The sequence below is a fragment of the Stenella coeruleoalba genome (assembly GCF_951394435.1).
Source record: "Stenella coeruleoalba genome assembly, chromosome: 3".
Lineage (NCBI taxonomy): Eukaryota > Metazoa > Chordata > Mammalia > Artiodactyla > Delphinidae > Stenella > Stenella coeruleoalba.
Genome location: NC_137148.1, coordinates 94,588,353 through 94,605,682, shown reverse-complemented (window position 1 = coordinate 94,605,682; position 17,330 = coordinate 94,588,353). Strand labels below are relative to the sequence as shown.

At 34.4% G+C, this 17,330-nt stretch overlaps 1 protein-coding gene across 1 annotated transcript in view; it reads right to left on the bottom strand.

The window, feature by feature from the left end:
• The window catches only part of AP3S1 (adaptor related protein complex 3 subunit sigma 1), a 70,074-nt gene that overhangs the window by 29,192 nt on the left and 23,552 nt on the right, over positions 1–17,330 (bottom strand). Inside the window, 2 exon segments of the mRNA XM_079918578.1 lie at positions 12,919–13,030; positions 16,377–16,468. Coding sequence (XP_079774704.1) covers positions 12,919–13,030; positions 16,377–16,468 — 204 coding nt within the window.

The following is a 17,330-nucleotide window of genomic DNA, read 5'->3' as shown; positions in this document are numbered from 1 at the left end:
ACAGCACAGGGAATATAGCCAATATTTTATAATAGCCAATATTTTATAATAACTTTAAATGGAGTATAGTCTATAAAAATTGTGAATCACTATGTTGTACACCTGAAACCAATGTAATATTGTAAGCCAAGTGTACCTCAATAATAAAAAAAAGTACACAAATCATAACAATGTACAACCTAATGAATTTTCACAAAGTAAGTATACCTGTGTAACCAGCACTTAATATTCAGGTGTTAGACTATTACCAGCACTGTAGAAGCCCGCTCATACTCCATTAGGCAACTATCAACATCAAGGGTAACTACCCTGCTTTCTAACATTAAAGATATATTTTGTCTATTTCTGAACTACTATTGACCCTTGAACAATCTGGGCTTGAGCTGTGTGGGTCCAATGCTGCGCGCATGCTTAGAAACAAGTTTTTTTCAATAAATATAGTACTATACTACCCATGGTTGGCTGAATCCAGGGATGCGGAACCCACAGATACAGAAGGCCAACTGTAAGGGACTTGAGCATCCACGGATTCTGGTCATAGCAGGTCCTGTAACCAATTCCCAGCAGATACCAACTACCATACCAAGGGACAACCATGTATTTAAATGGAATCATACAGTATGGAACCATATGAGCGGCTTCTTCTATTCATTGATTTGTTTGTGAGATTTATTTATTTTGTTACATAATATTAGTATAACAGTTCATTCATTCTTGTTGTTATACAGTGTGCTATTGCAGAAATATACCACAATGTATTTATCTATTCCCCGGTTGACAGAAATTCGGGTCCGGCATGGGGCCATTACAATTAGTACTGATACTAATTCTTATATAAGTCTTTTAGTGAACATACATACACATATCTACTGAATGTATACCTAGAGTAGAATCACTGGGCCATGGAGCAGATAGGTTTTCAAAGTGATTTTCAATAGATTTTCAAAGCAATTATAAAAATTTACAATCCAGGGACTTCCTTGGCAGTCCAGCGGTTAAGACTCCACGCTTCCAATGTAGGGGGTGCAGGTTTGATCCCTCTCAGGGAACTAAGATCCCGCAAGCCGTGTCGCACAGCCATTAAAAAAAAAAAAAATTTACAATCCAAATCATAGTATATGGGAGTTCCCATAGTGCCACATCCTTGTCAGCCCTGTATGTTGTCAATCTTTTAATTTTAGTCATTCTTATGGGTGTGTGGTGGTCTGTCATTGTGATATTCATTTGTATTTCCTGAAGCCTAAAGAGATGGACCACCATTTCGATATCCTTTTTCATGATGTCTATTCAAGACTTCTGCTCATTTTTCTGTTCAAGACTTCTGCTCATTACCTGTCTTTTTCTTATTGATGTATAGAAATTCTTTACATAGCTAGATACAGTCCTGTCATACACACATATTACAGATGTCTTTTCCTACTCTGACTTGCCTTTTCATTCTCCTAATAATGTTCTCGGAAGAACAGAAGCTTTAAATTTCAATATAGTCCAACTTATCAGCTTTTTTCCTTTATGGTTAATCTTTTTTTTGGTCCAATTTAAGAAATTTTTGCCTATAGCAAGGTCAGGAAGATATTCTCCCAGAAGAAAACAAAAGCTTCATGGTTTCATTTTGCATGTTTGGACCAAATCTATCTGGAATTAATTTTCGTATGTGGTGCGAGGTGGTCTTTCTTAATTTAAAATTATTATTAAACTTACTATTCAGAATAAAGTTTCCAGTATGGCTTTATTTTTTCATGTTTACTTTTTCCAGATCCACTGGTTTGATTACCCATATACTGTAGCCATTCTTTCTTAACCATCAGAAGATGACTATCTTGGTGAAAATGCTGTCTGAATAGTTTCCCTTCACTTATGTATTACTTATGAAGGATCAGTGGAACCCACTGAACATAGACTATATCTGACAAAGAGAGAAAAAAATTTCTTGGTAGCATTGAATGTGCCACTGGTGAACTATAGTGTGCAAAAAATATGAGCTGTCTATAGAGGCAGTATAGCAAAGCAGTGAGGAAACCACAAAGACCTGACTTCAAATTCCTCCTTAGCTACTACCTAGCTATGTGAGCCTAACCGTCACTTAACTCCTCCAAATATCAGAACTATAAAATAGTTATACAACTATCTACCTTTCTGGATTATCTTAAAGATTTAGTTAAATAATTTAGATAAAGTGCTGAACACTGCCCAAAACACATCAACTAAACAAAAGCCAGTACTATTTACCTGGCTGTTCAAAACATATGATTACAAAATTAAAACAGAAAGAGAAAATTCTAATTCTACTAATAAACACTGATATAAAAGCAAGGTAACTACATACTGTGGTGTCCAAGTTTTTGGGATTTGCTTACTAACTTAGAAAGAAAAAAGGTTGTCAATATTTAAAACAGAACAATACCAAGTATGAAAAATGTAAATACTTTTTAAAAAAGTGCCCTGCAGCAAAATATCATTACAACTACATGTTCTTAACTTAGTGAAAGAATTCTTAAGATTTAAGGCATTCAAATGCTAAGTTTGGATGAAAACTTAAAAACCCACTTCAAAAAACTCTCCATTAATTTTCTTTTGAGTTAGCAAGAATTACTTAACGTAATTAGAATCTAGAGCCCAAGGTAGATATACACTGCTGATTCGTTACATGGACCAGGTCAATACAAAACTAATAATCTACAAACTGAAGTTAAGAAATTAAGAAAAACAAATTAATGGGCCTTGGGGGTTCTAGCCAGGAGAACCCAAAAATAATAAAACTGCTGTTGCATTATATTTCACAAAGAGAAAGATAAAAAGACTAAAAAACTAGAAGTAACATGGTACATGGCACCCTCTTGTGTTTTATTTTTAAATGATAAAAGTTTAAAGTCAATTTCAATATAACTGTTATCTACTAAGTAGCTACTCATTAATCTCTGGCCTTGGGAATTCAAAGGCTGGTGGAAGAAAAATTACTTTTAATTTATTAAGAATAATATTTTAAGTTTTCCTTCATTTTAATAATTACATAGTTTTCCAAAAGTAAATATAAAAGATAGAGATATTCAGAAAAATGCCATATCCACATATAAACAGAGTCTCCCTTCCCTGTGCCCTTCTATCAACAAAACTTCCTTGTGTTTCCTTTATCTTTAATTACAAATTTATATGCCTGGATCACAAAGGGTAACAGGAATCTATTCCAAAGCAGCTTAGTACTTAAGAGTACTTAGTACTCTACTAAAATTCCAGCTTTGCCTCTGACTATGAGATCTAGGGCAAGTTATTTAATTCTAAGCCTCATTTGGGTATAATAATAGTGCCTATGCCATAGAGTTGTTTTAGTGATTAAATAATAAATATAAATGGCTTAGAACAGTAGTATCTCACCAAAAAAGTACTCAATATATTTTAGCTAGTATTATGATACTATACACAGATGCAAAAATAAAAATGTGCACTAGATAAAATAAATGCCACAAAAATATCCTTAAGCAATATCACTTATTTGGCAGACTCTCCTTTAGAGTTTCTAGGGGAAAAAAAAATTTTTTTTTCTGGGTTTGGGGAATTCTGTTAAATTTCAGGAGGAATTGCTCTTACTGTTTCTCATCTATAATATTAAATAACATACGTAAATGTTAAACTGACATGTTATAAGACAGGAAAAGTCTTAAGCCCAAGAATAGAAGGCATAAATTTAGGAATATGCCAAGAGATCTAAAAAAATTGTTTTTCAGTCAGCAGCAAGATGTTCTAGAGAGATACTGGCTTAGCTTAAGTAAGGAATCAAAAAATACGACTAAAAATGTACCAAGAAAGCTAGGGAACACAGACTGAACTTAAAATCAGATTAATTAGCTTTGAAGAACAACTATGAATACAGCACTGTTGCATATAATATTCAGAATCTTTAATGTATGGTGTTTAAGGTGTGTAAGTAGCACTCGGGCTAGCCTATGACTGGATTCTGAACTGGATTTCCACTAAACCTGACCTAGACACTAATATGCCAATGAGGACGGATATTTTTCTAACAGTAAAAATAGAGACATTTATTGTGCATTTATTATGTACCAGTTAATTTAAACATATTAAACTCTTGACTTCAATATGAAAAAATTAAGAGTTGATGAAAGGACTATCTGTCTTCTATATTGATGTCATAATGATTCTTTAAGAGTTCTTAAAGAACTCAATGATTCATATTGTGTGATTTATTTCTTTCTATTTTTTTAAAAATTTAAAAGCTAACAATGATAATAGCACTTATTGAGTATACACTATTATGGCACTGTTATTGTTCCAAGTGCTTTAAATAGATTATTTTGTTTAATCCTTCACAGTAATCCCATAAGGCAGGTACTTTTTATCAACCATCTGCAGAAGAGTAAGTTAAAGTACAAAGTTAACTAACTACTAGCAGTTAGGTAGGAGAGTCCTCACTAAAATCCAGAAAGTCTCATGGCAGAACCCACACTCTTATTCACTAGAGATACTCCCTCCAACAACAACAAAAATCATCTTTTATTTTTAATGTAGTAAGAGGTGATTATTCAGAAAATTTAGAAAATACATAAAAGTGTAAAACAAAAATTTTAACTGTCCATACTTTTATCACCCAAATTAACAACAGTATTGTGCAAAGACTTCTTGTACTATAGGAAATTTAATTACATTGTAGTCTCTCCATTAAAGTGACTTAATATGATTTGTATGTTGGATTTAGACATCTAAGGAAGAAGTAGGGTTTTGAATTTATAAGGCTAATGTATCAAATATTAATTTAGAAAATGAAAGTAGCCTCTGCATTATTTCTTTTGGTGCACAGAAGCTACTCCAAGAACATTTAAAAAACTCATATTGACATCAATTGTTAGAACTCCATTTAAACTTCCAAGCAAAAGTTGATTTTTTTAATGGTATTTGGCCTTGAAAGATATTCTCTTGTGTATAATTGAATACGGTACAATTGGTATCTTGAACAGACTTAAAACAAAATAAAATGAATAAAAATCTTAGCTTTTCCTTACAGAATAGCAACTAATAAGTATAGAAATCATGATGGGAAAATCACTATTTGGCCAACACCACAATAATTCTTTCAGGCAGGAATCATCAACAGATGCTAAAAGTAATGACCAAATTATGATTAGAAAAAGGATATTTATATACTCAAAATTATTCCCCATAAGATACTTCTAAGCACAAAGGGAAAATGGAAGTTTAAGTAGGTAAACCTGGCAGGCACCTCATTAACCAAGGAATCAGAATAAATACCACAAGTAATGGGGTAAAATGATATCATGTATCTCCTGAATATGATGCACTGAGAAGGACATAACATCACTTGTGATATTCGAAAATACATAATCCGAATTTAATCATTAAGAAACATCAAATCCAAACTGAGGAATACTCTACAAAATAGCTGGCTATGGGCTTCCCTGGTGGCGCAGTGGTTGAGAGTCCGCCTGCCAATGCAAAGGACATGGGTTCGTGCCCCGGTCCGGGAGGATCCCACATGCCGCGGAGCGGCTGGGCCCGTGAGCCATGGCCGCTGAGCCTGCGCGTCCGGAGCCTGTGCTCCACAACGGGAGAGACCACAGCAGTGAGAGGCCCGCGTACCACAAAAAAAAATAATAATAATAATTGTCTAATACTCTTCAAAGGATCAAGGTAAGAAAGACATGAATGGAAGACAGATGAAGAACTATAACCGAGTAAAGGAAACTTAGGAGATAAGAAAACTAACACTCTATGTAACCTGAATTGAACTCTAAACAAGAAAAATTACATTAATGGGACAACTGGCAAATTTTAAATAAGATCTACAGATTAGATAATAGTATTCTATCAATGTAAAATTCCTGATTTTAATTACCTACTTGAGGTTATGGAAGATGTTAAATTTGAGGAATCTGGATGAAGATACAGTATGCAAAAATTCTTTGCATTATATTTGCCACTTTTCTAAGTCTGAAATAATTTCAATGTGAAAAGTTTTTTTTTAATTTTTAAAGAAAAAAATTTTTGAAAAACCAAGCTCAAAAGGAACTCTTCTCCTCTATATCCAATCCCTCCCTGAAACCTACTATTCTACACTGAGAAATAAGGAATTCACCGTAAACCAAAGAAAAATACCAACATAACCTGAGTTTTTCACTCTCTCAAACCTACTTTGAAGGGGAAAAAAATAAATTTTAAGTTACTTCTAGCTCCAAAATTCTGACTTTAAGTACTTGAGTTCAAAAATACTTTCTTCACCACTATAAAGTAAGTAATAACAATGTGTCTGCTATCTTCTAGGCCCTGTGCTGACTGCTTTATATACATTAGCTCCAATTCTTATAACAATGCTGGCAAGGTAGGTATGAATATCAACATTTACAGACAAGAAAATTGGGGATGAATAAGACTAAGTAATTTGCTCAAAGATATAGAACTGTTAGATGACATAGCCAATATTTAAACCCATACCACCTAACTCCAAACACAATAATGCCTCCCAAGAGGACTGCTGAGAGGTCAAAAGAACATGTAAATTAGAATGGTAAGTATCATCAAATTGTTACCTGGGTTTATCATTAAGAAGAAGCAATGTAAATAACTGAAAAGTGAATTATTACATTTCCAATGACTGTAAATCAGACTTTTCAACAATGAAAATAAGATAGGAAAAGGATTTTAAGAGTGCTGAATCGGGCTTCCCTGGTGGCGCAGTGGTTAAGAATCCACCTGCCAATGCAGGGGACATGGGTTCGTGCCCTGGTCCAGGAAGATCCCACATGCTGCAGAGCAACTAAGCCCGTGCGCCACAACTACTGAGCCTGTGCTCTAGAGCCCAGGAGCCACAACTACTGAGCCCGTGTGCCACAACTACTGAAGCCTGTGTGCCTAGAGCTCGTGCTCTGCAACAAGAGAAGCCACCGCAATGAGAAGACCACGCACCGCAACGAAGAGTAGCCCCTGCTAGCCGCAACTAGAGAAAGCCCACACGCAGCAATGAAGACCCAATACAACCAAAAATAAATAAATAAAATAAATTAATTTTAAAAAAAGAATGCTGAATCACTCTAACAGTGTCCAATTCATATTGTTTATAGAACTATTTTTTGGTTTCTTACATATGTAAGAAACAAATATTATTAAAAACAGAAGTTTTTAATACTCTGGTAACACAGTATGGTGTAGTAAACACGATAGAATTTTCCTAAAATGATCCTGGGCATTCACTCTGGATTGCCTGGAAAATAAACAAATTGAGCCAGGGCTCTCTCTTTCTCCAGCAGGAGGAACTGCAACAGAACTCATCTCTCCATGGGATCAGGGGTTTATCCCACTCAATCCTCCAATAGGTGAGCTGCAACTTCCCACAGTTCTCAAGAGCTGGTCAGGGAGTTTTCCCAGGCAACTCTTAAAGACACGTGGCACCTAAACGTGTATAGCTCAAAGCTTAAGTAATGTATATGCCACCCCACTGACAAGGATGCTTTCAATGAGCCTACTCTTGTAATAAAAGAAAACAATGATGTGGAGTGGGAGGGGTGAGGCCTCTATTGGCAAATTATTCTATGTTTAGTAGTATCTACATCAGCGCAGCTTCCTATGAGATAGTGGGAAGATCAGGGGATCTTTCTTAAGTATTCTTGGCTTACAAGTTTCCTCAATTAAGCCTATTCTTATCACATAATTCTATCACAATGCAGAATTCCTTCAAAGCCATCAAAGAACATATAGGATAAATAGATTCACAAATTCTTGTAAAAATGAAAAAGAAAAATAAAAGGACTTCTTTACCCAATTCAGTTTGTGTACTACTGAAATTATACGCCTTCCTTATAAAATACATGCTTTAACGATAATGTTACCTAAAAACCACTGACTACTTCAGGTCAGTCATTTAGCGACAGGCTTCACATATACCATCTTTTTTTAATGCTTTCACATGTTCTATAAGTTGGTATTATTATTATTACCTCCACTTTGCAGATGAACAAAATCAGGGTCAAAGAGGTTAAATAACTTGCCCAAAGTTATATAGCCAGTACAGAGAAGGGCCTGAAAGGTTTTAACCACTACTACTTTGCTTTAATTCACTGATATTTCTAACAACTCATGAGGTCTATAGGCAGCATACTGAAACAGGCATACTTTACAGGTGAAAAATGCAAGGTCTATTAACATTAAATGACTTGCTCAGTATCATACTAAATTAACACTAATAGCAATAAGTAAAATAACTTCACAAAACTCAGTCTAACGCTCAGTACTGTAGTACTGACAAATGCTATATACATAACAGTTCTAAGTTATATACATATTCTAACACCATGGTCAAAACATATCTTTCTAAACCTAAAGATAAGTTTAGTTGTTAGTCCTCAATTTTTTCCTAACTATAACTGAACAAGGCTGATGCTGATATAATTGCTACATGTGATACAGAAAACTGTTACAAAATTTGGAATTATCTAGTGAACTTTTATGCCTCCATATCAGCGTGGCAACTAACTTAATTGAGGGCAATATGACTGCTTATAAATAACTCAAACAACCAACATTAATATTTAATTAACTTCTATTCTCACTCTGTAAATATTTTAACACTTCCAATGACAACATGCTATAACAGAAAGGACTTCAAAAAAGGCTAGCTATCAACTCTGAAACTAGCTTATATTGTAATCAATATCACATTAAAATAGTACACACCAGAAACAAAAAAAGATCACCTTTTTTTCCCAACTAACAAAGAATTAAAAGAAAACAAAACAGAAGCTGATTATTCAACCTGGTGACATACCAGTATAATTCCCACATGGAATTTACTAAGAATTCCTTCTCTCAGATTTTATATAAGGTAAAAAGTCAAATCTGGGATAATACATACATACCTTAGAAACACAAAACCTCTGCATAAAAATATAAGCTTCTAATGATCATTTGAATTATATCATTTTTAATGTTCAAAAAACCAAAATGATAAAATTCAAAAATAAAAAAAATTCAAAAAAAGTTTTTAAAAAGCTTTAATTCTGGATGATAGGAATATAGGTATTTATTGTTTTATCCTTTGTGTTTTTCTGTATTTTAAACAGTTCTAGAAATGTAAATAAAAGTAAAATACAAACATTCAAAAAAAAACAAATGAAACTGTGTTTAGTTATCACATGTTGATGTTTACTAAATTTTCTTGACCCATTTCCTAAAGAAAATACAAAACCAAGAGGCTTTGGTCTAAACTCTCTTGATTTATAATTTTCCACTTTTATTACATTTCTCAAAACTAGAGGATGGACAAAGCAAGAAAACCAGTTCTAAGTAAACTCTGAATAGCTGTTTCATGAAACAGAAGCAGAAACAATAAGGTACTCCCTTCCCTCTTTGTTCACTCAACCAATGTTTTTAAAGTGCCTGACTTATGCATGCTCAGCACTCCCTCTTAAGTATTTAATGATCTGTAATAACCACCGGGGAAAGACAGCAACTACAGAACTTCCAACATGTTCAAGGTAGTGACAGAATTCATCCTTGTAAGGTAAATTACAGAAAGTTTCTTTTTTTGTGACATGATAGATCAACATGTAATAACTCAATGCGATCTTCTTATAAAAACTGTTCAAGCCTACATTAGAAACGGGACAATAAGAAAATCCTCCTGAAATTCTTCTTTCTGTATCTTATTTAATATCAAGACAAATTACCAACATTTCAAATAATAATGGCTAAAAACTTTTGCAAAACACAAGACATAGTTTCCATTTTCCACAAATACATGATAGAATTTACTTCAGATATGATGTAGGATATTTGTTTTTTGACAACTCCCCATATAATTCCCTTCTAAGATATAACAACCATGCTATCATAACCATTAAGACCAGCAACAGCATCAAAATAATAATCGATGAGGGGAGAACAATCTAGGTAGGAAGATCAGCAAATACAAAAGCTCTGAGGTAAAAGTATGCTGGTATATCTGAGGAACAAGGAGGCCAGTGTCGATGGAGCAAAGGGGAAAAGAGTAGAAAATGAAGTAAGATAAGTAGTAGGGTTCAGCAAGGGGAGTCAGATCATGTGAGGCCTCATGGGTCATTTGTAAGGAATTTGGCTTTTACTCTTAGTGAGACGGGAAGCCATTGAAGAACTCAAAATGGAAAAGTATAAAATGTAACATATTTGAATAGTATCACTCCGGCTGTTTTACTAAGAAAAGACAAAAAGGAAAGGACAGTGGAAGCAGGAAGACCAGTCAGAAAACTACTGACATAGTCCAGGCAAGAGCTGATGGTGGCATGGACCCAGGTGGAGGCAGTGCAGAGAGCAGTAAGTGGATTCTGCATAATCAACAGGATTTGCCAAAGAAGAAGACATAAGGGAGATCAAGAAACTAAAATGGAGCAACTAAAGTAGTAGGATGCAAACCAGGTATCCTAGAAGCCAAGTGAAGAAGATATTTCTTGAAGAAGAGAGTAATAAACAATCTTAATCAAATAAAGGAGGACTGATGAGAACCTTTGGATTCAGCAACAGTAAAGCTGAAAAACCTGATTAGAATGTGTTCAAGAAAGAATGGGAGAAGAAAAATTTGAGACATTGCATACAGAAAGTGTTTTGCTATAAAGAGAGGGAAAGAAATGAGGCAGTGGCTGGAGAAGGAAGTAGGGACAGAATTTTTTTTTTTTAAGATGGAAGAACATATTAACATATTATAGACTAGTGGGAATGATCTAGAAGAGAGGAAAAAATGATACTGAAGAGAGAAAAATGCTAGAGCAATGAGGAAGAAGTAAACTAGTATATAAGTGGGTGAGTTGGCCTTAGCCAAGAGCAAAGTTCATTCATCTCTTATAGAAGAGAGTACAAGGACACAGATAACAGAGTCTGTAGAAGTTCCCTTCTGATTGCCTAGTGAACTTGGAAGCTACATGTTAGAAGTGCTACAGGTTTGAGAGGGGAGGAGAATGTATCAGCAGTTGTCTAGGAGTGTGGGAGAGTGAAATGACCAGGGAAATATAATGTGATTACTGGGTAGCATTAAGGAATCACTGAGGTCAGAGATCATGAATTTAAAGTGAGGCCAGCATGTATGGTTATCTTTTTTTTCTCTACGTATGTTCAGGTGTGTGGATTCAGGCAAAGAGCTGAGTATATACAAGCCTATGATTATCATGATTGACCATGGAGTTTAAGCTGGGCAAGGAGAGTAAGACATCAGGAGGATGAGGGACAGTGAGAAGATAGATTTAAAAGACAGAAGGTCCCAAAGACACACTGAAAAGATATAAGGAACACAGGAAGAGAATACAGGATTCTGGATATAAACATGTCTATTTTTCTAAAGCTGCCATTTATCTATTAATAAACATTGAACAGTTCAAAAATGTACAACTATACCTAGAAAACTGTCAATAAAAATTTTTATCCTCAAAAAAAAAACCCAACAAAAAAAGGGACTGAAGGTCCCAATGGGCTCAAAGAACTGTTGGAGTAACAGTAATTGTGATAAGAAAAGATAAGAGATGGTAGCAGAGAGTGGAAACTGTGAAATTAAGATGATGGAGGGACTTAAGTCTGGATAAAGACATGGTCTAGAAATGAACAGTGAAGTGGGGTAATGGGCAAAATTCGTTGGAGAAGAGGAATTCCAGTTTGAAGATACCAGTGTACTGAATGAACTATCCACATGAACGCTGAAATAACCAAGAATTATAACACAAGTAGTACTGGAGTGAATGTCAGTGAACTAAGAACTAAAATCTGTTAGGAGACAATTCTCCATAGGTGTTCCATTCCTGCACACCATGTGAACAGAGGTACTGACTGCCTTTATTGTGGATTATCTTTTCAAGCAAGCTCGTATAGCCAACAGCCCTGGAAAATAGATAGTGTTTCCCTCCAAAGCAAAGGGTAAGTTTATCTATACTTTGCTTGGAAGATATTCTCTTCCTCCAGGACATGGGCAGATATGCTTCGTGTCCGTTATAAAAGATTCCAGTTCACTAAGCTTGGGCTTCCTCTCCTATATCTCAATCTACTGTGTGTGCAGGTCTTACCTGCACCTTATCAAGTCACACTTTAGGAACTGGGACTTGAGTAACCAGTGTAAGCAAATGCTGTCACTTTGACTATTGCTCTGGCTGTCAGAAATAAAGTCCTTTGTTTCTGGCCCCGAAATCTCCCATCTTCTGTCAGCATCCATGAAACTGTGGTAGTTAAACTTGTTAGCTTGCAGGTAGAGTAAAATCTCAGACCACTGAAAGTTTTTGACAAAATCTCCAATGAATAGGGAGTGGGAATGAGAGATTACTGCAACTGGATTGGTAGAAGTAGGTATAGTTTGAGAACATGAGATAAAGTCTGGAGATGTTTTAGAAGAGAAAAAGGTCTGGAAAATGTAATGAGAAGCAAAGAGAACACCCTCCAGACTCAATGGCATGAAGAAAGCGAAAGAGAAGACTGCTACTGCTTGCGAGGGTGGCAGGTAGTTTCATCAGGGAAGCCAGATTTAACCTACAGCAAAAAAGGTGAAGATAATATTAACAGAAGAGGTTGAAGATAAGGAGAAATTTGCTGATGACTGACCTTGAGTTCCAGGGCCATTATGAAAGATTTTCAGGAGACAGAAAGGGGTGAGTTTGGGGGTTAGATCTGGATACATATGGTAAAAGACCTACGAGTGTTGGGGTTTTTGTGTGACTTACATGAACAGGAAAAAAGGGCATGAGGAAATTAGTTGCAGTTAGTCTTAATTAGATTAAATGACTCTGTGCTACATCCCTCATCCCTCTTTTATCCACCCAACATCTACTATGGAACACTTATTTCTTACCAAACAAAACATCATTTTAGAAAATTTAGAACACAGAAGTTTTAAAAAATTGAAATGCCAAAATTGTTGTTTAATACAGTAAGAGGCAAGTGTTAACTTACTTGAATTAGATCTAAAATGCCAAGTTCACTTTCTGAAGAATCCACACAGAAGACAAAATATAATGTTGCATAATGTCTATAAATCAGTTTGTTGTCAGATCCTCCAATTAATCTAAATGACAAAACAAAACAATTGGAATGTTATAGCTACAAAATAAAAAACATTTTCATTAGTTCAAGAAAACTGACAATTTGTTTAAAACCTTCTACAAAAAGAAAGGTAACATTTAATGACACAGCATTCAAGTGAACTAGATGGTTGTTTTCTTCAGAGAAGTCAAGTAAAAGATGCCGATGCTTAATATTAGTTCATTCATTCATTCAATTATTTACTGAGTACTTACTATGTGCCAGGTACTGAGAGTGGGTAAGGAGAAATAAACAAACAAAGAAAATATTATCAGAGTGGAAGGGACTACCTAGAGAATCAAAAGAGGATGATGCCACATTGATGGGTTTGCTACTTCCTATTGGGTGTTAAAAGAGTTGATGTTTAGGCTGAGATCTAATGATAAGGAACGTGCCATGAAAAAATTTAGAGAAGAGCATTTCAGGCAAAGGTAAACTAATAAAAAGGCAATTTCATCAAGAACGAAATATCTGTGTTCAAGAAAGAAAAAGAAGGCCTGCGATCAATGAAAGATTAGTAAGCAATTAGGTCAGAGAAGTAGGCAGAAATGAGATCATAGGGCATTTTTAAGAGCTTACTAGATTTAACTCCATAGGTCACAGTAAGTTACACAGCTTAACACTGATTATCAACTAGGAAAAAAAAATGACATTTCTTTTTAAGTTTTGGACATATTTACCATCAAGATCTTCTCCAAAAACACATTTTGTTTTGGAATATAAATGCAAGAAAACTGAGCTAAGAGATACTCAATCCTTTTGCCAAATATTTTTATTTATGTTGACTGGAATTTCAGCATTTTAAAAATAATAATTCAGGGATCATTACAAACACCTTTTATTTTTCTAAATACAATTTAACTGTTCCATAGTTAAGTTTACAACAATTCATTCACCTTCTCAAAAGACCCTTTAACACTAATGAAACATAAAAAAATCAAGGCTAAGTGTAATCAGAGCTAACTGAACATTCAAACAAGACAAAGGAAAGTAACACCTATTTCTTTCTTTTTTTTTTTTTTTGGCTGCGCTGGGCAGCATGCGGGATCTTAGTTCCCGATCAGGGATCAAACCCATGCCCCCGGCCGTGGAAGCATGGAGTCTTAACCACTGGACTGCCAGGGAAGTCCCTATTTGTCACTCAATAAAAGTAATACTAAATTCACAAGTTTTGTAGAAACAACTTCTCTACATACACACTCATTATTTTTTATTACTTTATATCCTCTAATACCAAAAGTGAAAATGATCTTTGACAAGAATTAAAAACTCCTACTATCTAGAAAAGGTATGCAATTTAAAAATATGTACAAGCACTTTAAAGATTCTCTGAGTTGTATTTATAGACTATCACTGCAACTGTTCCTTAAAAGGGACAAAAGCAGCAACAGCAGACTTTACTTCATCCTGAATCTGCAATTTAGTGATTATCTTAAATTTTTGTTTGGATCTGCTTTAAAAGAAGACCAAATTTTTGAAAACTGTAAGTTTCAAAATGGCAATTAGGGCTTCCCTGGTGGCGCAGTGGTTGAGAGTCTGCCTGCTGATGTAGGGACACGGGTTCGTGCCCCTGTCCGGGAAGATCCCACATGCCGCGGAGCGGCTGGGCCCGTGAGCCATGGCTGCTGAGCCTGCGTGTCCGGAGCCTGTGCTCCACAACAGGAGAGGCCACAGCAGTGAGAGGCCCGCATACCGCAAATTAAAAAAAGGCAATTAAAGTTATTAAAAGAAAACAAAATATTAATATGAGTACACGTTTTGTTATAATTTCATCTTTATACTATAGTACAATACTGATACAAATTCTCGTATAGAATGCAATACACGACATAAAAGCTACAGAATTTTAGAAATCCTTAGTCCAAATATCTTATTTAACATAAGAAGAGAAAACTGAGGTACAAAGAATTTAAGTGACCTAACCAAGAAAACCAGCTTGTTAGTAACAAAAACTAGGACTAAACCAGATGTGTAGCCTCATCTCTGATGCAATATTTGCTTTCTACTTTTTGTAAGGTTGGAAAAGAATAATTACAAACTCAAGTCATACTTCCTAGTTCAAACAGTGCCCTGGTTAGACTAATCAATTTCTTGCGCTGTGCTGGGTGATTAATTTCCTATGAGGTTAGAAGATTAAGGAGCTGAGATAAAGGAAAACGATGGTAATGGCAAACACAACTCAACTACAGTTTAAGAGAGATAAGTAAAGTACAATTAAAATACAAAAACAGAAAGCAAGTACATCTGTCTCAACTATTAAATTGGAGGCCTCGAGTTAACAGCAAAATTTACAAATCATAGGTGTGTATTTGCAAATTTAAGAGCAGTATGATATAACCTTTCAAGAAATGCAAGTAAACTTTCTACATGATAAAAAGTAATTTATAGTCAGGTAAGAATGAATTCTGTATTATGAAAACTGTTTTCCATAATATGCATCATACACCTTAAAAATACAGAAAAGTGTAGGTTTCTCAGACTAATCTCTGATTATTCATAATGAGGTTCAGCTAAAGTTTAGTTTTTGAATTGTCACTGAGGAAATATCTTGTTAAGAAATTAAACATATAAACACGGGAAGGAATGTTTATGAAACTATATGAGAACAAATTATTTTCATGAAACCCATTAATTTAAAACTATTTAAATAGTTGGCAAACTAATCATAAGCAATTTTTATTTATTCATTTTAAAAATAGAAAAGTCTTAGCTGAATTCGAATCTGTCTATCTAGACACACACATATATTTGAAAAGCAGACGTCAGAATTGCTCATAATATAAAATAAAGGGTGCTATCTAAATTCTTAGGAAAACAGGTCCATTCACCCTAAGGAGTAGTCTGTAGCCATTAAAAAGAATGAGTTTGCTTTAGATGGGTTTATATGCAGAGTTTTTCAAAGTATAAGTGCAAACAAGCAACACGAAAACCAGCATACATGTGTGATCCCGTAAGTAAAAATTTTTAAGGTTATACTTTTATATGTTAGTGCAAAATTAATTTTCTAGAAGGATACACAAGAAACTGGGAAGAAGGACTAAAGCTGGAGGAGGAAGACTTGGTCTACAATTTATACTTCCATGTAATGTTTGAATTTTTGCCATATGAATGTATTACCTTTATATAAAATGCCTTTATAAATTTTTAAAAGAAAAAGATTAAATATCTTCAAAAAATTATTTAAGTTAGATTTATAGTTAAGATAAATGGTAGTTAATTCCCCCAATCCAATTAATCAAATTAGGAAATTTTAAGATAAAACGATTAAACAGTATATATTTTATTCATATAGTCAAAGATTAGAAATGTCCATGAAATGCTTTACTTACAATCCTCCTTCTAGGAAATTACAAACATTTTCATCTCTCTTAGATACCAAATGGAATGTCTCCCTGATGATTTGCTGTTGTGTATCTTCACTCTGAGAAAGAATAATTCATATATGTTAGGATCTAATTTCTAGGTTTAACAGCATTATAAGAATTAAAAAAATAAAAGGTAGTAGTATCTGTCTGGGAAATTCATCTAAGAGCGCAGTCCTTGGAGAACTAACCTATCATACCTTAAAAGAAACAAAACCCAACATTTTTAAATTAAAAACAAAACAAAAAATCAGCACTTTATATAGTTTACCACTTCACTAAAACTTATTTCTCAGCTTCAGAAACCAACAAGAAAAATATCAGACACATGAATTATAGACACTAGTAAAAGGGACACTAGATATTAACTAGTCAAAGCCCGTTGTTTTACAAATGAGTAAATTGAAATAAAGAGATGAAGTTATAAATAATTCACGTAGCTAATCTATATTTTAATGGAAGAAAGTACAGAAGTTTGGAGCTTCCAATTAAGTAAGTTTAAATGCAAATTGAAGTAAGAGTCTATCCATCTTACTCATTTTTATATAAGCGCTGCCTAAAACTAAGAATTGATTCACTAATATTTATTAAATTCACCAAGCAATTCATATCCCAGTAAAAAAGAGTCAGCTTCTCAAACACTGCAATAGAAAACTGGGCAAAATCATGAACAAGAATTTCACAGGAAAGAAAATATGATGGTCCATAAACAAATAAAAAGATGGTAAACCTCATTAGTAATGAAGTGAAACACAAGTTAAAGTAACAATGAAATAACTCCACATGTACCATATTAGCAAAAATGTAAAATTATGACGCTACCAAATGTTGACAAAGATGTGGAGTCAAAGAAAATCATCCTACCAGTGGGAAGGTAAGTGGTATAACCACTTGGGCAAAAAGTTTTACAGTCCAGCACTC